The 21,706-nt window shown below is 40.4% G+C and overlaps 1 protein-coding gene across 1 annotated transcript in view; it reads left to right on the top strand.

Moving 5' to 3' along the window:
* Positions 1-18,317, top strand: part of nrxn2a (neurexin 2a) — an 89,748-nt gene extending 71,431 nt beyond the window's left edge. The window contains exons 16-21 of the mRNA XM_041951566.1: positions 1,374-1,555; positions 7,826-7,997; positions 10,868-10,957; positions 12,303-12,631; positions 14,816-14,900; positions 16,115-18,317. Of these exons, the coding sequence (XP_041807500.1) occupies positions 1,374-1,555; positions 7,826-7,997; positions 10,868-10,957; positions 12,303-12,631; positions 14,816-14,900; positions 16,115-16,917 (1,661 nt within the window). The 3' untranslated portion in view covers positions 16,918-18,317. The remainder of the gene's footprint in view (positions 1-1,373; positions 1,556-7,825; positions 7,998-10,867; positions 10,958-12,302; positions 12,632-14,815; positions 14,901-16,114) is intronic.
* The last annotated feature ends 3,389 nt before the right edge of the window (positions 18,318-21,706 follow it).

The raw sequence follows: 21,706 nt of genomic DNA on the forward strand, positions 1-21,706 counted from the left end.
TTCACTTAAGGTGAGGTGAAAAAATCTCAGCTGTACAAAACAACACTTAGGTTTCAGGTGTTATAACAAGGCCAGAAAAACAAGTTTTGTGGTGGACTATTACAGGTAATTGTTTCTGTTGTACCCTGCGTAATAATGACTGTGCATCTTTCGTGGCGTAATGTTTTCGTGCGAGGACAGCAGATCTGCCTGTCTCGCCGTCAGCGCCCTGCAATCCAAACTCCCCTGAAAAAGAATATTCACCCCCTTAGATCTGACTCAACTTAAATTTGCACAGACAGTAAAAGATGGATTATAGCTCTGATGTTTCTGTCCTCACACAAACGAAAGAATTTAGCTAATTTATATTTAATCACCATTCTGAGGTGTCTAACAGGTTAGAAATAAATCACAAGGAGGTGTCAGATTTACAAGCTGATCAGCAAATGGATTTTAGCACAAGGCTGCATGGATTTTCTCAGGTATCTCAGCCATTCCAGCAGGACTTGTAAATGACTAATTAACACCTATATGCCTCATTCATCTGAAGGAGACGGACATTTTTTCTGAGTGCATGATAAAAGGTTAAGCAGACACTATTGCCAGATACTGTGTGAGCAGGTGGATTAATTTTAATCCGGTTTAAATCTATGGTTTTTAAAACAGCCGCTTCACATTAATCACTAGCTTTTTCATATCTTATAATAAAGTGAAATGGACAATAAAAGAATAGAATAGCACATAGATGCAGAGCTGCAGATCTGTACGTCTCATCCTGGATGTGCTGTTTGGCTCAGTTCTGTGAAGTCAGTGCAGGGTTCAGCTATGCCCTCATTTTCAGATGGCTGGAGTATTGTAGTATTTAGGAGAGTGAAAATAAAAGACTATGATGCTCAACTGCTGCCATTAGTTCACATCTGGGAATGTAAAGCTTCATCATAATTTGTAAATTAGGCCACTTAACTGTGATTTAAGAGGAATGCAGGCCTTTTGACAAACCTTTCCTCCTTCCTTCCTGGTTTGAGCTTCTCTCTGCCTGCTGCATTATTTTGAAAAATGAAAGGCAGTGTGTGTGTGTGTGTGTTTGTGTGTGTGTGTGTGAGCGAGTGTGTGTGTGCGCACAGCGATGGGGCCGAGGGGGTTGGACTGGCTGTGGGTTGGTGAGAGGAATCTCTTCTTCATACTGGGGATGGTGCTTTAAACACTAAAAATAAATAACATTAGAATAGTTGTCCTTTCAAACTGAACAGCAGCTGCGCAGACTTAACCAGATTTAGTCAAATAAACACTGAAACAAAGCGCTGCTGTTAATGTTAATTCTACCTGTTTACAGCTCAGAAAAGTTTCTCATTCACGCCTCTGACTGCTGTCTGTCTTTCCGTTTCCGTTCCCAGCTGGGACCACGTACATCTTTGGGAAAGGGGGGGCTCTCATCACGTTCACCTGGGCCCCCAACGAGCGGCCGAGCACCCGAGCCGACCGGTTGGCCGTGGGCTTCAGCTCTCAGCAGAAGGATGCCATCTTGGTGCGAGTGGAGAGCACCCATGGGCTCGGAGACTATCTTCAGCTGCACATAGTAAGGATGGGAGGCAGAGTTTGGGCCTTTAAGCATAGCTGTTACAAAACCCCGGAAGATCGGTGAGGTATCACACCACTGGGATGGATGAAAAACAACATTTAAAGCAGATTTAAACTCTACTATGTTATTCATATGATCTGAAACTTTGGAAGTACTGGACAATAAATGAAAGAGTGATTATGCAAAGAGATTGTCAGATATGTTTCGCCATGTATTTAATTTTTTTCAGATTCCTCAACAAGACAGAGAAGGCAGATTTGAGAGCAAACATTGTTCTCTGCAGAACAAGGCACAAATTATCCTTAATATCACTTACAGTCATTCATACTGGGCTATTTAATCTATCACTCTGTGGATATGGAGTTAGATAAGCACTATGTTTAAAAATGCAGTGTCAAAGACACAAAAAAAACCTTAGATCTCATGAAAACCAGGACAATGTGAAGTGGGCAGTTAACTGGAACAGCGGAAGTTAGTTCACTCTGTCTGCAAACACGAGATAACAAACGATATTAACGCCTGAGGAAATCAGCGAGCGACACTGCAGAGTAATATTTCCCAGTGTTTGGAGGAAAACAGCTGGTGACTAACATTTCAACGTTTTTAAGCTGGTGGAAAAGAGCACCAAATAAACAATTATGCATTTCTTCGGTTGATATTGAGATGGCTCTGTAGCAATTTATGCAAATATAGCTGAGTGTCTTAAAAGCATTTCATAGAAAAAAAGGCAGAGAAAAGATCACAATGGTGACAAAGTTTTGGGCAGTCTATTTATCCAAAATGGGGAAAATATCACTATCTGTCTCCTTAGACATGATGATGAAGTTGGAAGTTATCTCAAATTTGCACAAAAAGGCTTACTGGTAGAATATTGATGCTGCAATCCTGATAAAATGACATGAAAAAGAAATACATGTAGATAAACCTCCTATGGTCTGAGTTTGTAACTTACACCATTATTCTAACTCACTACAAAAACATCATGCAGAGTTTGTCACAGCTTGCAGGATTCACTGATTAATGGTCTCTCAATACTGAGATAAAACAGGAACAAATATATTAAGGCAGCAGACGAGAAACAGTAGAGCGCAGGTCGGTAGACGGAAAGATGTTTTCTGCTGATAAACACGTGTGTCTGCTGGTGGAACCAAGTGACTCTTCAGCAGCTGCTAGCAACTGTGTCTTTTCTGGAGGGAAATCAGCCTTTTTAGCATGTAGCCATAGGACAGATGTGCCACGATGAAGACCAGAGGGGAGATCTGTCAGACGTCTGCGAGCGGTGTAATAATTAAAATCGCACCTGTTGTCAAAGCATATGACAAAAATCAGGATTTAGACCCTTATTGGTAAACACTTTGTTATAAGCACCTTAAAAAATGTCCTCAAAAGCGAGGCATTTTTAAGCATGTGGAATGGTACGCTCTTTGTTCTTTGGTTTCATCAGGCCTGTTCTTGAATTTTCCTTATATAATATTCATAAATGAGTCACAATCTGCAAAGAAATGTTTTTCTCTTTAAATTTAAACACATTTAAAAGCAAAATAATATCTTCAAATGTGTTTTGTGCAAATCTGCTAAGAGCATTTGAGGTATTATATACATGCCTGTTGCTGCTATTGGAATGGCTCAGATTGTAGTTCGGAAGAGGTAAACTTACTGAATGAAAGGTGATCACGCTCAATCAACAATTTCAGTGTGTTCCAGTCCAGTCCAGCAGTAATATCCAGCCCGCTGTGTGCATGATTCCAAAGCTGGTGGTTTATGATAACTGTGATGTTAACTGGAAACACATTGTGTAACATTTAACATGAAATGTTTGTGTTTGTGCCCATTTTGAGAGTTCGACTGCCTTATTTTTCATTTTCTAGAGAACTCTGGTACAAAAATCCTCCCCTGGATGTTTTTGACTGTCTCATTTAAATTGTATTTCTCAAAAGTGTGAAACTGACCTTGCCAGCCACGGACTGTTGCTAGTAAATGCAAACACTGCTGCCTGCGTGCAACGCCAGCTGATAAGATATTTTCTTTTTTTCCAGCATCTGCCAAGTCCTTGCACCCTGACAGATTGCTTACTTTGACACCTTATTATTGCTCAGCCGAGGGGGATAAGAAGCAGTTCAGAGGGTGTTGAGATTGTCTGTTCTTTATTTCTTGTAATTCTATTTATGTATATCGTTAATTTCCCAATTTATCAAATGAAACGAGTCTGTTTCCTTCCCCTGCTTGCCCATTGAAGAAGAGGAAGACTGTGTAAACTAGGCGACGACAGAGCGAAGCTGGTCAAAATAACACCGGCCACAGGGGAGAGTTGAAAATAGTAAAGGAAACAAATGATATATGAGTTTTTCAGTGCTACAGGGATTTGGGGGGTTTCAGCTGAGGTGCCTTAGAAGAGAATTAATTTCTTAAAAACTTCCTCAGATATCACTCTTTCTATTCAAAGCTAGAAAATCATAAATATATATAAATCTAATCACAGTGGAGCTTCATGAAATGGTGTAAATCATGCAATGAAGGGGTCAAAATTCCTCCTTAAGAAACAGCCTGTAACAAGTCATGAATGATGCATGAACAGAGTGTGCTTGAAATACTCTTGATTAACAGATATTAGAGAGACCACTCGATTACAATAGACAGATAATTAAGAAAAGATGAAGTTTTTACAGCTGCAAATGTAGCATCTGACTGTCAGTGCTTAAAATGCCTCATTAAAACAGCAACTCTGAGTCACCGATAGCTCCAGACAACAAAACAAACATTACTTACTTGCGCAGAAGATTGCTGCATTAAGATGGCCACATGCTTAACTGAAACTGTAACTTTGAGGATGGCTTCAAAAACCAATTACTATCCAAACGCCACCATATTCACCAGAGAGTACATTAGAGAAGCTTGTGCTACTTTCAAAGGGTCATGTTTTTAATGAGTGTCTGAAAGATAAAACAAAAACAGAGGGTTCATTGTGCAAAATGACGACAATTAGAAATGTTTAACAAGAGAGAGGCTTCAAGGAGAATGGATGATGACGTTGTGCAGTTGCTTGCTGAGGTTTGGGTGGACCTGATCCTGTAAGTTAATTTCTTATGCATTTTAATGTGCGAGTGCATCAGTCGAGCAGTGGCTGCAGCAGTTTGGCTCCCAGAATTACACTCTGAAAAGGAAAGGCTTTCTTAATAAATATTCTGCCTCATTCTGTGTAGGAATGGAACCGCTTCACACTAAACTCATGAATGTGCGTATTTCAGAAGGGCACTTTCAAAGGCAGAGTTCAACCTGCTTTCTTGCTGTGCTTCATTTCATTTTTATGATAGTTAGGCACAAATCTGACGCTGTGTGCTGCGGTTGCTAAATATTAGAACTTCTTTTTGAGTTGCAATACGTTTTACATGAATAACTGAATATTTTCAGATTGAAATCATTTTGGAGAAAAGAGGTGCCTTTGATCATTTGGGAAACGTGCAGCAGTTCAAAGGAATTAGAAAACAGCTCCCATTACATTGCGCGAAGCAGTTTGAAGCTTTTTCTTTATTTAATGATCTGTCATTTTCATTCTTTAAAAAGAAGAGGCTTGCCAAAAGGGATTTGATTGAAAAACAGCAAAACAATTGCTTTTATTTACTAGGTTCATTTTGTGTTATCCAAACACATCTGTCACTATGCAGAGTGTGGAGAAGAATCACTTTTAGCATTCCCTGTTGGAATAAGAAAGAGAAATCTCTCAATTCCCATCACAGTAGATGCAAACTCCCACCTGCCTATGAGGAGAAGGCGCCAGTAAAGAGTCTAGCAGACATGTCTGATTCAGAGAAAGACATCTGGCTGGTAACAAACAGACAGATGTGCTTGTCTTCTTAAAACCATCAAGATGTGTCCAAACTGCATCAGGTGACAGTGGTGTCCCATCACTGAAGAACTGTCGATGCCATAGTCCTTCCTTTCCATCTCATCAGTGAGAAATCCTTATTGTAACATATCCTTTATAATAATCACTCCTTTTCCTCCAATGTGAATGACTGTAGGCTGCAGCTGAGATGGCAAAAAGCTCCTGTGCAAACACAAAAACTCCAAGGAAATGCCTTCTCCATCATGTCAAAACAGCTAGGTGGGAGACTTTTCATGAGGATATGCCTGACTGCCTGACTAGCTTTATACCCACATGAGCATTAAATAGCTGCTTGCAAAAAAAAAAGAAAAAAGTGAACTGGAAAGGCCAAAGTTTTGTTTACTAAAACTGGGCGCAGTAGTGTTGCTTTGCCAGCTGTCAAAAACGATGCTCCAGGGCTGTTTTGTAATCGTGCTCTAAGAGTGAGTTAGCAAAAAATAAAAGCAGCTCTTTTGTTGGAGCCATATGAAGCCCTCGGCAGGATGCTGCAGCCCTGGAGATGTTAATTGTTGTCCAGAGAACAACAGAGGGCTGAGATTTGACCCAAGGCCGTGCTACCCTGTTTGTTGCCTAACGAGTACTCATCGGTTTGCTTCTCGGGAAGAGTGATTAAACCAGGGACAACCAAACAGCTACATGTACAGAGATATTTCTTACAGCCAGTACAAGGAATACAAATGATGCATATTAAAAAGGCGATCATTTGGTTTCTCAACATGTTTGTATGATACAATGTGACTCGGAGGTTCTTCTGCAGCTAGGCCTCCTGATTCCCACCAACCTACAGTAACACTGACCTTCACTAACTCACAGTTTCGTAGTGCGTAACTGTAAATTGGAGTAACATCAGTCGTGAGGACACTTCGTCGTCTTTATGACTTGTGTGACTTTGATCATCAACTGTTGTTCACGTGTCATAAATCAGTTACGATCACAGATTTGACAAAGAAAACAAGGCTCTGCTTGGAGTCAGCGCTTCTTTATGGAAAACAAGTTGAAAGCTTAAGTCAAATTAATAATGGTAGGTTCAAGGTCTCTGAGGACATTTAACACTTTCTGTGCTTAACACCTACTGTGTCAGCATGAATAATTATTTAAAATTCAAAAGGTTTCTGGAAGGATTTTACATATGATTAGACAGAGAGCGCAAAGCTCTTAGACAGGTTTTACATTACACAATAGCAGCCTCCATCAAGGCAAGAAAAGAAGTATTTCTGTCTACATATTGAAATTCTGGTCTTTGAGTCAGTAATGCAGTAGGAAGTATGAGAGAAAGGGAACAATCAGTTATGTTAAATGGCACATGCCGAGGAATAAGCTGTGGAAGTCAGCTCTGACAGTAAAGCCAGAGAAACCAAATGCGATGCAGGACCCACTGTGGAAGATATTTACACAATGTCTATAAGTCCAGTAAATACTGTGAACGCCGTGCAGGACCAGCAGTCTGCAGAATTTCATTTCAATAAAACACTACCCCAGCCAATTTCACTGTTTACTTCCCCTCTCTGGTTGAAGGTGTGATATAGTGCGGCCAGCTGCTGGAGGTTGTTTGAATAAAAACCTGCAGAGTCTTGTGAGGCAAACGATCCAGACGGGAAGCTGCACAGCCTGAAAATCGCTTATTATTAACGTTATGTAATGTAATGAGGTTTTACCAATGTGCACAACATGCATATGAGACATACCACACAACAGGCACTCATTGCATAATCACTTGACTGTGAGTACCTTCACTGGTAACCTTCAGGCACACAAAACATGTTTTGTATCGTAGAGTGATGTCTGACGAGCCCTCCACATTGTAGGAAATTCATGGTATTTGTATTTTATCATAGTTACAAAGGTTATTGCCATAACAGTTTGTAGAAAGCCAGCCGAGTTAAAGGGTACTCTGTACTCTCACAGCGTCTCTTATAACCATATTAGCACTTTGACCTTGTGTTGCATTTAGAAAGACTGCAAGGCAGCGAACGTACAAAGGCGGGACAGGCACGGAGACCCCACACAGTTTATTTCCAGTGTGTCTTATTAGTGCCACCCAAAGGCTGGCTTTAGACGCAGGTTTGATCTTTGAGGAAGGTTCGTAGGAGCAGGCGGCAGCTGACAGGGAGACAAGTTGGTTGGCCAAACAAGAAGCAGCAGGATTCTGTCAAAAGTGATCGACATCAGGAAACCTGAGCTGGCTGCCCCTAAAGAAAGAACTAAACATACTGTCCATGTCACTAAAGATATGCTTTTTAAACAAGCGTTCTGGCTTGACAGCCCTGACGTAGACAGAAAGTCTCTAAAGGTTTTGAGCGAATGTGATGTGAGATATTTAAACTGTACAACCTTTGTCATTTGTTTAATTTGTCACATTCGTTCTTTGTTTATCCTGCCTGCAGGATCAAGGGAAAATTGGTGTCATCTTCAATGTGGGGACAGATGACATCACCATTGATGAGCCTGCTGTCATAGTAAATGACGGCAAGTACCATGTTGTACGCTTCACACGCAGCGGTGGCAATGCCACCCTCCAGGTGGACAACCATCCGGTCATTGAGCGTTATCCACCAGGTAAGACTGCTCGCACGAACCTTGTGGTCGTATAATACGCAGATAGATGGCATGGAGCGTCTGGATCAGCGAGAGAGGATTGCATGTGTGCCAATCAAACATAAATCTTGGAATGCACAGTAGTGAAATGTACTGTTTACAAAAACTGATTGGCAATTTGCCCAGTGGCTTATTTTAATTCAGCTTTTCCGTCTAGTTATTTCATCAGTCTGTAAGCTATCTATTAAGTTGCCACGTGCACACGACTGAACATGCCATATTGGCTGAACAGTATAATAACCTGAAATTGATACATTTGCCTCAAGCTGCCTTGGTAACTATATCTAGCAATGCAAGGGTTTTCATCAGCCGCTGTCGTTTTTGCAGCCAGCTTGGCAGACAGGTGGGGAAGGATGTGGCGTACGAGAAAAAGATGTTCATTTACCGCAAATTAAAGCAGCATTTTTTTCCTAATCTCTACTATATAATTAGGTTTTTATGTTGTGTATTAAAGATGTGCATATGTGGCAGAGTTTTGTAAATGTACAATATTATAAATAGATATAATATTTATCTGTTTGTTGTTAATCTAACCAGGAGACAGTGTTGACCAACCACCGTGAATATGTTGCTGTTAATTCAGCTGATATATTCTTGTTGCCTAAATTTACATTCATCTCTCCGCTGGTAAACACTGAGGATTGTTATGGAAGGGTGACCTTTCCATAACGTCTGTTTTACATAAACAGTTTGATGGATTTGGCTAAATCACATTGTATTCTGTCAGTTGAAGGGCTCGGCTCTATGATGAGTCCAACTCACTTTACATTTCAATTTTGTGGTATGGTTGATGTCCAGGTAACTGTCATTTAAAATCCTGTAGACATAAACTTAAACATATAGAAGTGTTACCTTATCCTGGTTTATATTTTAGGTCATCATGTCCTAAGCAACATATAAAGTTATCTGTTCCATAATTGGAAATTGTATTGATATTCTAAATGTTGACTAGATCTGCAGAGGCAAACCAACAAAATGAAGAATCTACAAATGCACAAAAGACTGAAGAAAAACAGATTTTTACCGTCCAAAAGGTTTAAAACTTACCAACTTATGCACACACACTTGATATACACGTAGACCCCACAAATAATAAAAGAAATAAAAAACATACGTAATGTGATCATGACCAGATGTGCGTTAACCTGCTCTGAACCAATCAACCAATTAACCTTATTTAGAACAGGTGCAACAGCCGGCGTAGCGGGAGGAAACCAAGTCCCGTCTCTGCCTCCAGCTGGTGCTCAAAACACACACACACACACACAGCACAGTTGCACATAAATCAAAATTGTGTGATGGTGACAGCCATGTGTGTTGTGTGTACACTCAGATCCCACTCAGTAGTCAGTGCTTTATGAAACATTTCTAATGGTAAATTACTAAAGCGCATAATAGGGTACTTTCTCTGCAAAGGTAGTGTACATCACACAGGTGACAATTAAGAGTATAAGGAAACATAATTGACCTTTTCTGGCTTTAAACGGACATGGAACATTGCAAGTGAGGTATAATATACAATGCCTCCAATACAAGGGCTCAATGAATGTGCAGCTTCGCTTATCTTTAAACCTGCTGTAAATTAAAGCTTACAGTAAAAACATAGTCTAGGAAAGCTTCACTTAAACTGTCATGCACTGTCATGTTCTGTGCCTCCTCTTCCATGTTGCGCTATAATCCTAATCCTTTTTATCCATTCATTACAATCCCATGTCCAACAACACTGTCGCCTTTAAACTGTTTATTTCCTTGTTCGGTTTTATCTATTTATTTACATTTTTATTCATCATTGATGTTTTCATATGCGGTAACTTGGGCTTAATAAACTCTAATAAAGAGCAAGGTACCCTGCACAAGTTGTCATTTATCAATAATGTCAACAAGAATTTACTAGTTGTGAAGTCAGACCCGTGTGGCTGATGATTGATGGAAACTTTTCAGTGCTAGATTAAGTACAAGAATGAATGAAAACTATTTATGGCACTAATATTAACTGGCCTACTGTGGCAGTTCACACTGTTGAAGTTTGTGTCATGCAGTACATTTCCTGTCGTAGTTTCCATTTTATTAATTACTCTTCTGTGTTTGCATGTGTTAAATAGAGAGCCGAGGTCCTGCCCTGCTTGAGAGCAGCGTGTGTCCTAGTAGCCCCGATTGCACAATGTGGTTTGTCTTTCCAAAAACTAAGAAGGGCTTTATCTGCTACTGGACTTTTGAATAAAGTTTGAAAAATTTGTTTGAAGACATAATTAGAATTCAATAACTGCAACTCCCAGGAGTGTTTGATTCAGCCGTGCTGTTATTACCTCCTGGGAGCTGCAGTATGTCGTGCAGCATATTGTAAAGATGCATCGTGGAGCAGAAGTGGGGCGAGACTTCGGCCTTCTATAACTGATATCTGTTTCTGCTCTAACCACACAATGCATATCACTGTCGAAATGCAACTGATTGTCTTTGTTGAAGTGGCTGATTTTTAATGCTTTTTCTGTTTACCTGAATTAACCTCTTTCTTTTTTTATACAGTACATAAAATCATTTGACATTTTACAGTAATTGGTGTTTAAGGTTATGCTTTGCTTAAAAAATTAGCTAAATAACACTAACTAGTGTAGCACATTATAAATAGCCTAAACATGACTCTAATTAGCATTAACATTGTTTCTGATAATAACTAGACGACACTAAGTAAAGCACAAGTTTCTTTTAACTCACAGCTGGGTTAAAATTGATAACTTGTTAAACCTGTTAGCCATTATAACACTGTTTCTAACCATGTGATCTTTCAGCTTGCAGACTTTAACCTTTAATCTGTCTCTCCAAATTCTTTGAAGGACACTATGATAATGAACGACTGGCTATTGCTAGACAAAGAATCCCATACAGACTTGGTCGGGTAGTTGACGAGTGGCTACTCGATAAAGGTAAAAATTAATTGATTAATTAATTAATTAACTACTAAATAACCTTTCCCCATGAGAGGTGCAGTGCCAGAAGACAAGGGTGACAAGGATCGAGTTACCCAGATGCATACCTCCATTTTTTAATTGGAATTTCTATTGGCTATGAATTTTGATGACCACAAAATAGCTTCCAATGGAATTTAAAGTAGGTGTCAGAGCTAAGAGGTATGGCATGCACGCCATTTATTCTTTGTCATCCTTACACCTTGTGGAAAAGCTGCACCTTAACAAAGATTTTAAACCAATTAACTAAAAACACATAACCCCTGTCTAACCCTCCACCGTCCCCTTTAACCGTTGTGTGTAATTAGATACTGTGTGTAATTATTCTACATAAAAACATTAAAAGGCTGTGTAACGTTTCCATTAACTCCAGTGAAACTTAACATGTGACGTAAGTTGACCGGGTCTCGCTCCTCCTAAACTGAACATGATAAACTATAACTCCTTGATGTGATCATACCAAATAACTTCTTCTCCCTGCCTTGTTCCCTTCAACCTTGTATTGCTTTACCTTGTACTACATCGTCCACGTCAGACTCTCGGGCCTGAAGATTCTTTTGCTGCGACAAAACGGCCCTGACAGGCTCACTGTTTGCAGCCATTAACTTTGCTAATAAGTATTCTCTTGAGATGGGCTCATTACCGCAGTCCTCTTCCTCTGATATAACATGGCTTATCAGTGAAGCTGCTGACAATGGTGCTGTTAGATATCATTGCCCCTTTCAGGAGGTGAAACAATTGGACTAGGGGGGACCCAGACCAGAGCATGTTTCAGTGGCCTAATGGCTGATGAAGTCAGTGGAGGGAGGGATGTTCAGCTTTTATTGTCATTTGGCTTTGCACAGTCTGAAGTATAGTAAGACATTTTAATAATTTGCCCATCTTTGTATAAAAAAAAGAAGCCAAGAGATATGCATCCTTGCACCATCTGTTCTGGAGTTAAGAGATAAATAAATCCTTTTTTCCCTACAGACACTTTCCTAACTCAGTGATGATTCAAAATCTCCATCCAACCAAAACACTTAAATAGGCACCTAAATATAGACGTTGCGCCTCCTCAGATGGTTGTAACCTGCATGTGTAAGGTCTAAATTATAAACTTGCTGCTAACTAACCATCCCCTATTAAAGTTAACATCTAAATCAAGTTTTAAATCAATGACTAACTATTATTGTTCCCTAAAACCAACCTGGTTCAAATGATGTCCTTGTGCAAGCTCTTCCATATGACTCCTCTATGTCTGCTCCACCATTCTCTCCCTTTTTCCACCTCTCTCTTCCTCTGTGTCTCTGTCTGGCTTCAGGGAGACAGTTGACCATCTTTAACAGCCAGGCAGCCATTAAAATTGGCGGCCACGACAAGGGTCGGCCCTTCCAGGGTCAGATTTCAGGGCTCTACTACAACGGCCTCCAGGTGCTGAAACTGGCAGCAGAAAATGATCCCAGCGTGCAGGTGGAGGGGAACCTTCGACTGGTCGGGGACTCGCTGTCCGTGTTGACCACCGACACCACCTCCGCCACCCCACTGGCGGTGTCCGATATGTCCACCACAATCATGGAAACCACCACCACTATGGCCACCACCACCACCCGCAGGCAGCGCTCACCCAGCTTGAGGGAGAGCATCTCAAAGGTCAGAGAGAGTGTGAAGGAAAATTAGAAGAGAGCTGGATGCTAATTTATCGGCGAACTGGTTTATAACTTAGATGATGTTGTTGTTAACATTTTTCCAGGAGGTTAAAGCCATCAAAATGAATAAAGTGTATTATTCTCTGAATCTCTGGTGTTGTGGAAATACTGAGAAAATCATGCATGACCATTTATATTATGTGCCATTAGGTCATTACATTATTTTTTTCTTCATTTCTAAACATGTTTTTCCAGCAGTCTGTTGCTAATACGCTAACATATGATCTATTGCTAATTTGAGAGTGTTCTTAATGGTCTCTATTCATCAGTTCACTGGGCATTCTTCTCCAAAGTACACCATTATGATGAATAGGGAACCAAAATTGAATTAAATATTTCATTTCTGTATGTTCCAACATAATTATAACTCTGACATCAACCACAGAAGAGGGCTTAACATTGTATGATATTCTCTTGTATTGAACTCCTCGTACAGGTGTAAAGTAATGCACCTTGATCCTTCATGCTTATTTTCTCCCAGGAGCACTCTATACATTCTGTTCATAGTTTGAGGTTTTCCATTCATGGTGTGTTAACATGTACAGCTGTAATACTAGAGCCGTAATACTGTGCCAACCTGTGTCACAGAAGAACACAATCACATCACCAAGGACGATCAGACAGTACACCTGAATCCTTGGTTTCTCTCTGCACTTGCAGTGGCCATGGCACTTAACTTTGGAAAGCTGTTCCTTCGTGGAAATTGAAAGCTTTTTATTGAAAGTGAAATAACAGAAAAAATTGGCTTCTTTTTCTGATTTTAAAGGTTATTCCAATTTGAAGAGCTAAGTCTCAGAGGAAGGTGAACTCTGATGTGTAATGTGCAGGGATTGAGTTAAACATGACCCCACAAAAGAAGGAGTTATTCTGTTTTGTTTTGTTGTTTTTATGATCATGAGAAAAGGTGCTCTTTAGCTTGAAGTAAAAACACATCACCATCTGTATATGTCTCTAAATGCACTCATCATCACTGGAGACTGAAATGGATTCGAACACAAAGAAATCATTCAAATTAAATTTCCATTATTGTCAAGTGCATTATGCATGTACAAAATCATATCAATTATAAGTAGAATAACATATCTGACTGTGAATTCTTTGTATAATTCAAAAGCATAACAAAGCTTTATCTTATTCGTGCTTCAGTGTATTTTTGAACTAGTACAGAAATGCAAAAAATAATCTTTACTGAATACATTTGAAGAGCAGATTTTCACACACTGAGCAGTCACAATACTGCATCCAGACTGGTGAATGTTACCGACCACCATTTCAAATGAGCTGATTTTAGTCCAAAACGCTGCAAACCGGCCAAATTGGAAGGATTTCAGCTGTTGTACTTTGAGTTCTGAAGTTTCAAACAAAAATCCCCATTCTTCTCCTAATGAAAATACAGAGTGCATTTTTCACTAGATTTCTCTTGTCCAGTTTCCCTAAAATTGCCTTTGCTGCATTTTCAATTTATCCAAGTAATGCATTAGCGAACCGTCTATTCCCTGCTGTTCTCAGGTATTCTCAGTCCATTGTGCACAGTAAAATCCAATTTGAATATACCGAAGCCCTGATTTGGCAAGTGCAAATTTGTCTTAGCAATAATGATACAAAGAAATTGTACAAAAAGCAAATTATACACAACCCTGATTTCAAAAAGGTTAGGACGCCATGTAACACATACAGTAAATAAAACAGAATGTGATAATTTACTAATTCTTTTTCACAGATCCTCAGTTGAAAACAGCACAAAGGCAATATGTTCAATGTTTTACTTCCTCACTGACTTTTGTAATTTTATGCTTATTCTGAATTTGATGGCAACAACATGTTTCATAAACCATGTTCATGTTGGGACCAGAGCAACAAAAGGCTGGGAAAGGTGTGGAACGCTGCATTAACACCTGTTTGGAACATTCCACAGGTAAACAGGTTGAATGCACAGGTTGTGGTCTGGTTTACTGGTGTGGCTCAGAGCAAAAACACTGAAGTGGTACAGGGCTGCATGTTGCATTCTTTCCTCAAATAGGACAGTCAGCCAGCAAACATGGCCAGAACACAAAGTCAGCTCAAATCTAGACGATGGGAACGTGTTGGCCGTGCGTTTGATAAAAGCAACTCTCTGTTTCTCTTTCAGCCGCAGAACTCTGATGATATTTTGGTGGCATCAGCCGAGTGTCCAAGTGATGATGAGGATCTGGAAGAGTGTGAGCCAGGAACAGGTGGGTCTGCACCGACAAAAAGAGGTGGGAGTGCAGCTCTCATCCACCTCCTAGTAATGTTACTTTTACTCAAGATGGTAGAACAGAACGCACTGACTTCAGTCAGCCGTCATTAATTTCACATTTTCAACTCTCCCCTTCCAGTTCCATGTTTCTGCTGCTATCACACGCTCATTTATTCAGGGGCTCCGTCAAACAGCTGTCCTCATTTGGATACTCAGCTAGCATCAGTTCAGTCTGTATGTTAATCTTTGTCATGTCTATAACTCACTAAATTGGACAGAGGGAAATCTTTATGAAGTGCACTGCAGTCATTAAGGGTGGACAACAGTAGACAGGAGATCAGGCCTGTGACAGAAACAAGCTGTGGAATTTAAGAAGCAGTCTGCCCTTATTATGGCTGCCTCAATTATTAATATGACCTTATCAGAATTGTTTGTTGTTGACTGGCCCTGCAAAGTGTGACTCAAATAATGATGAAACAGAAGCTAGCGGCCATAAATAACCAAACCCGTTGAAGTATTCCTCCGCAACCAGAAGACATTCTGACCTCGGAGTCAGATCAAAGGAAAATGTCAATGCATGCTGTGATAGCTCACACAGGAGAATATATCATTTATATAAATATATATATAGAGGAATCTATGTCCAGATATCCAGCCACAATATTCCACATGTGATTCCTGCGTACAATAACCTGTCTGTGATTTCTCTTGCCACCCCTCCACCCCTGCCTACAGATGTGCACACAGCAGCATGGCAATTTTAATTTACTGTTCTTTGTCTGTCATGTGCTCTCTTTGTCATGTGCTCTTCATTCAGCTGCCGCCTTTCATGGGTCACCTTGTATGTTTGTGTCTACATGTGAGCTCTTTATTGTTCTTGCATTTGTATTTTCATGATGTTCTTAACGTTCTTAATCTGCACGCCCACACACTGGCTCCATATACCGATCAGGAACTACATCGTTCGAGAACGTCACGGTGGTTTTAGCTTGCCAAAATGTTGATGTAAAAAACCATGTATTGTAGATCGGGATAAAATGTGTGATAGCTATAAATGACATCACTGATAAGCCAGCTAATATTAGTCTAATTCCTCAGTAATATTTGACATAATGAGCCTCCTCTTAATGAGCACCACTTTTCAGCCAGAATTTTAATTTTAATGCTGTTCTAATTTAGGATCCCCTACCTTTTCTGTTTCCTTTCTAGGAGGTGAATTAGTGTTGCCTATTATAACAGTGGATTCCCTTGAGCCCCCATCCATCGCCACCCGCTACCCCGTCATCCCTCCTCCCCCCACCCTCCTATCCCCACTTGAAACCACCAAAGAGTCCCTGATACTCCCTCCTCACCCTTCCTGCCCCCCGGACCAGGAGGACTGTGGTGACCCTGTGGAGGTCTCGGCCTTCGGCTCTGGGGAGATGACGGAATCAGATGACGAGGACTTTTACAATAAAAATTCCCCCATGGTCACTGACAGGACAGTCCTTCCTCCACCTCCCACCGCTGGTGAGGGTGGAGTCCAGAAACCCCGCCCCTTACCTCCTTATGTTCCCACCACCAACCCTGACCAGCTCCACATCCCCGCAGGCAAAATGAACACCCGCGACCAGGTGCTTCTGCCCCCTGCTCCTCCATCCTCCCGAAACACACCAGGACTAACTTACCCCCCCAATTTTCCCCATGTGCCCACAGCCAACCCCACAGCCTCTGATGAAAAGAGCCAACCCGGTGCCGTGGAGGTGATCAGGGAGTCCAGTAGCACCACCGGGATGGTGGTTGGTATTGTGGCTGCTGCTGCTCTCTGCATTCTTATCCTCCTCTATGCCATGTACAAGTACCGCAACCGGGACGAGGGCTCCTACCAGACAGACCAGAGCCACAATTTTGCCAACAATTCCACTGTGGAGGGCAACGGAGCAGTGGTCAAAGACAAAAGCACAGCAACGGCCTCTGTGGCCAAGGCAATCACAAAGGGCAAAAAGAACAAAGACAAAGAATATTACGTCTGAGTTCGGAGAAGGAAAGTGCGGACTGAGACAAGAGGATGAGAGAGGATGCTTTCGTTTCACTCCCCTATTTTGTCACGTCGACCATCAGAGAAATTTCAGAGGCCACAAAAAACAACTGCACAAAGCAATCGTATCTTGCTTTTAACAGTTTCATTTGTCTCAAAAGGCAAGGTTGCCCAGCTCGTATTAAAGATAAAATCCTCATCAATGGCTCAAGATCTGACTCATCCTCTGTGTCACTACGTGCACTCGGTCCACGTACACCAATTCTTTGCTCATTTTTTTATGTTTTTAACAAGCTAGGAAGAGGCATATCCACTTTGGCTTTGTATATAGCATGGTACAGTGAAGAAAATGCTGAGAACATCCGGACAGATTTGCCTAAATGTTTTCTTTGTACTTCTTTGTAATGCTCTATCTCAAGTCTCAATGGCCCCATTATGATATACATATGAGGCAGAACCAGGCAAGTTATTGAATTTTTATGGTAGATGAGCAGAGAGCAGCCCAGTAATTCTGAGTGTGCTGAAAAAGAAAGCCTTTATTCGGATGAGACGTCATCTCTGCAGCCTCCACGTTATGTTATGTGGTTACTCTGCCTCTGTCCACATGAGATGGTATTATGTTGCTGGGGCAGTATCATAAATGAAGCATGATATTTAGCAAAAATACAGCATTTTAAAGGGATTATTAAATCACTCAACACACTCTGGCCAGTGAACCTTATAGTATGATTGATCAGAAACATGTGACGTCAGACATCGCAGTCAATTTGCCATGCCATTCCAAGTAGGGATAATTGTGAATGAGTCAGTTTACACCAGTGAAGGTATTTCTCTGTGAACATTGCTTGTGTGTACATATAGAGGTTAGCAGATTGGAAAAGGATTGTGTACGCAGGGGAACAGGTACGGAGAAAAAGAAACGTCTGAGACGCTCTGCCCCTAAGAAGGGGCTTTTACGATGACATCAAAACCGCTGGAGCCCGAACCGCTGGAGCCCGAACTTCACAGGAATTTCGGGGGAACACAGAATCACATTTTGAGGAAGTTTGTCTTCTTGAAAAGAGGGAACCAACGGGCCTCACCGGAGGCCGGCTCTCTCTGGATCTTTTCCTTTCTCTAAACTGTCATGGGATAATTCAAAAGCACACAGAAAATGTAAACATATCTTTGAGACATAGATATTCCTTGTAAAGCAGCCAAACATGTATTGTTTTTTTTTCTATCAGTTACTAAAAGACTATTCTATGAGATGAATAATTGAAGGTTTGTGAATTGTATTGATATTTCTCTGATATTTCGATGTATCTTGTTACCACTCCTCTTAACACATTACATTTTAGATTGCCTTTTACTTAAATCCAGACAAAAAGCACACTTTCCTCTGATAGCTGCAAACATGTTTTTGCATTATTTACGGTTCAGATTATGCAGAGAAAACACAAGGATGGAACAAACAAATGTTTTGTTGCATTGTGCATTTTATATGTGCTGAATCTGTTACTCAATGGATCTGATAATATAAAGCCATTTTCTGTGTTCTGTCTACATTTACTTATTCATGCTCTGTGATTTCTTGTTCTTTTTTTATGAAAGTGCCATTCAACATGAGCTGCTCAGCACTCAGAAAATATTCCATTCCTCACTCATTGCTATTGTATAGTGTTCATGTGAAATGGATCTTAATATGTGTACAGAACGTGGATAAAGATGAAAATACACTTGATTATATACTTTGTACACACCTGTGTTGTGTGTTGATTTTTGTAGATTTACAAAGAAAATGCACTTTATCAGCCTTTTATTACTGAATGCACATCATAGGAGATACACACTGAAAATAATACAGTTTCTAAATCAGTTAATTTCTGTATATTGTGTGAACACAAGTGACCCTCTATAACCACTTCAGACTATCAATCTATAGCAATGGATTCACAGTGATGTAATTATACAAAGGTCACACTTTGCTAACAAGACAAGTTAACATATTTAACATGAAGAAACAGCGTTTCACACAAATTGCAGGTCATGATGTGTTTTTAAAATGTGTCTTACACTTGAGTTTCATCATCATCTACTCCCTCCCTCTCTCTCTCTCTCCCTCACTCACTTTCTCTTACGGGTGCTGCATAGTTCTGGTGTGTTAGTGATGCCTGGATGTTCATTATTTATGATAAAATGAAATGTTTAAGTGTCTTTTTTGCCCCTTACACTATGTTCGTCCAGTTCAGGTCTCCAGTTAAAAAATGGGTTTGAGAGAGACTGACTTGGACCCGTGAAGCTTAAATGAAAAGGAAACATTCAACCGGTTGACCTGCTATTAAGGTCACTGGTGATTCATACCGCAGCGTGACAGGTTTAAGTGTAGCTCAGGGCCTTTGTTGAAAGTGACATCACTGCACAAATGATCTTCTATTGTTATGACGTAATCACATTGTACTCTGGCAAGTTAGGGAGGCAGTGTTTTGGAAACTTGACCCATATTAGGGGCCCGGTGGTGGAATATAACTAAGTACATTTGCACATATACTGTACTTAATCTCAGAGGCGAATATTGTAATTTCCAGTCCACTACATTTGTCTAACAGCTTTAGTAACTCATTATGTTTCCGATTGCATTTTTTTCCTATCCATCCTGTCCATTAAAAAACATGCATCTCCAAATTTCATGATTTTCAATGTTTCTGACAAACTGAAGGATGACGTGTTCCTTTATGAGCTGAGAAAATTAAGATGATTCTTCAGCTAAATAAGATATTTTCAGTGGGTCAGCTGGAAAGTGCAGCGTCACAAAGCTGAAAACAGGCTGTTTTGCTGACTCATGAAAAGGTGACTATTTAGAGATATGTGGTTCTCACGGGGCAGTGACGCTACACACATACGATGATCTTGTAGAATATGATGCATTGCTGCAGATTAAACTGCCCAGCAGTATATTAAGTAGTTAAAGAGAGCTCAACCATCTACAGCAGTAAGATGAAACATACACATTAATGCAGCAGCAATATTAATCCAGAAACATCAAATATAATAGTAAAACACAGCCAGGGACCATTTTACTGCAGAATGAGGACTTCTTAGGTTTGATACTTCACAAGTACATTGTGCTGATAATACATACTTTTACTCAAGTAAAGGATTTAAATATTTCTTCCACCACTTTAGGGGACTTAAGTCAAGGTGTGTTCACCTCTGCTGCACCAGTTCTGGTGTTTCACATCTGTCTCTTGCAAGACCCCCAAATTTACCAAAGTGCAATGCTAAATACTAAATGGCTAGAGTGCTCCTTCAATATGTAGAGCAAGTCTAAACACTCTAACTGTATTGAGTGACATACGATGACCATATGACTTCGGTCTACAGCACATGAGTCAGTTTTTTCATTTGTGCTTGTTGTCCAAATGAAAAAACAAGTTTTCTTTGCAGCAGAAATTGGGTCAAATGCATAATATCTAATTATCCAAAAGTATTGAGGTTTTTTTTTTTTTTTTTTTTTTTTTTTTTTTAGCTCTGCTTAGTCTCCTGACTTGCTTGATTATTTCCAGCAAAAAAATAATCTCTTGGGTAGCAGCGATGGTCTGTTGCATTTGCCAGTGGTAACATGTTTTGTGTTGTTTGACTACCCCCTGCTGAGAAGACAAGGAACTGTAAGGTGGAGGGAAAGGTTAACCCAGATGTCTGCATCGCTGAACACCAGAATGACGTGAGGTATAGGCTGTAGTTGCCCTCGTTAAATCAGCTCTCAAATGAGAAGATGAGATTTATCACAAAAGGCAAGAATATGGAGAGATTGTATTTCAAGCCAGCAGGGTCACGCGTCCCATTAGTCTGTTTGTGCTGCGGCTGATAGGGAATAATCCTGTGGGCTAAGTGATATATTCTGTCAGATAGGTCTAGTGTAGGTGAGGCCTGATCTGTGCTGACACTGGCTGTTAAGGAGGGTGGCTAAAGGATTTGATAAGCCAATACTGAGCATTGCTGAGATGTCACAAGCCTGATTCAACAAACCAGCTATGACAAGAGAAGAGAAGCCGAGATGACAACTGCTGTGCCGTTTCCACTCTGGCTCCTCTAACACCGTACTGTAAGGTAAGGTGTAAGTATTTGTGGTCTAGTTTACACTTGTTCACGTATTGCTAAACACTATTATTTGTAAAATATCCTTTAGGTTCAAGGTTGTTACAAATTAAAGTACGTTGTTGGTCTACATTAAAATGTGTGCGTAGCCAGTCGTGTCAGAGCCTCTACAGTTTGCTTTAAATTCAAATAATTCAGTACCAGCCTCCTAGAATCGCTTAGCTTCTCGGCCTACTGTAGGTATACGTGTTTTTTTCTTTTTCTGTCAAATTTATTAAAACAGCTTCTTTTCAATGCGTTTAATGGCTTCTCCTTGGATCCATACCTATGAACTTTACCCTTGGCTTCCTGTTTAGGCCAAGCAGAGCACTGTCAAGTTCTTTCATCAGTGATGTTACTTCATGTCCAGTTCTGTCTGTCATTGTCCGTACATCTATGTAGAATGAAGTGCTTTACACAAATGTAAGAGAAATGGCATCCACTTGGGCATATGGACAGAATGCTGGAGGGCTTAAACAGAAGTGTGACTCTTTGTTTGTCTCTGGTCTGCATTTGCCAAAGCTCGGTGAGGAAATTTGGATTTGCTCGACACAATAAGTGTACATTGCCTCAACCAATATGTAAATTCCAAAATTTTATGATCATTGCTTCCACTGTGTAAAAGTATCAATGCTGATAGATGATGGGGATAGGGCGGCGGGGAATCT

The sequence above is a fragment of the Chelmon rostratus genome, chromosome 14, assembly GCF_017976325.1.
Source record: "Chelmon rostratus isolate fCheRos1 chromosome 14, fCheRos1.pri, whole genome shotgun sequence".
NCBI classification, from domain to species: Eukaryota; Metazoa; Chordata; class Actinopteri; order Chaetodontiformes; family Chaetodontidae; genus Chelmon; species Chelmon rostratus.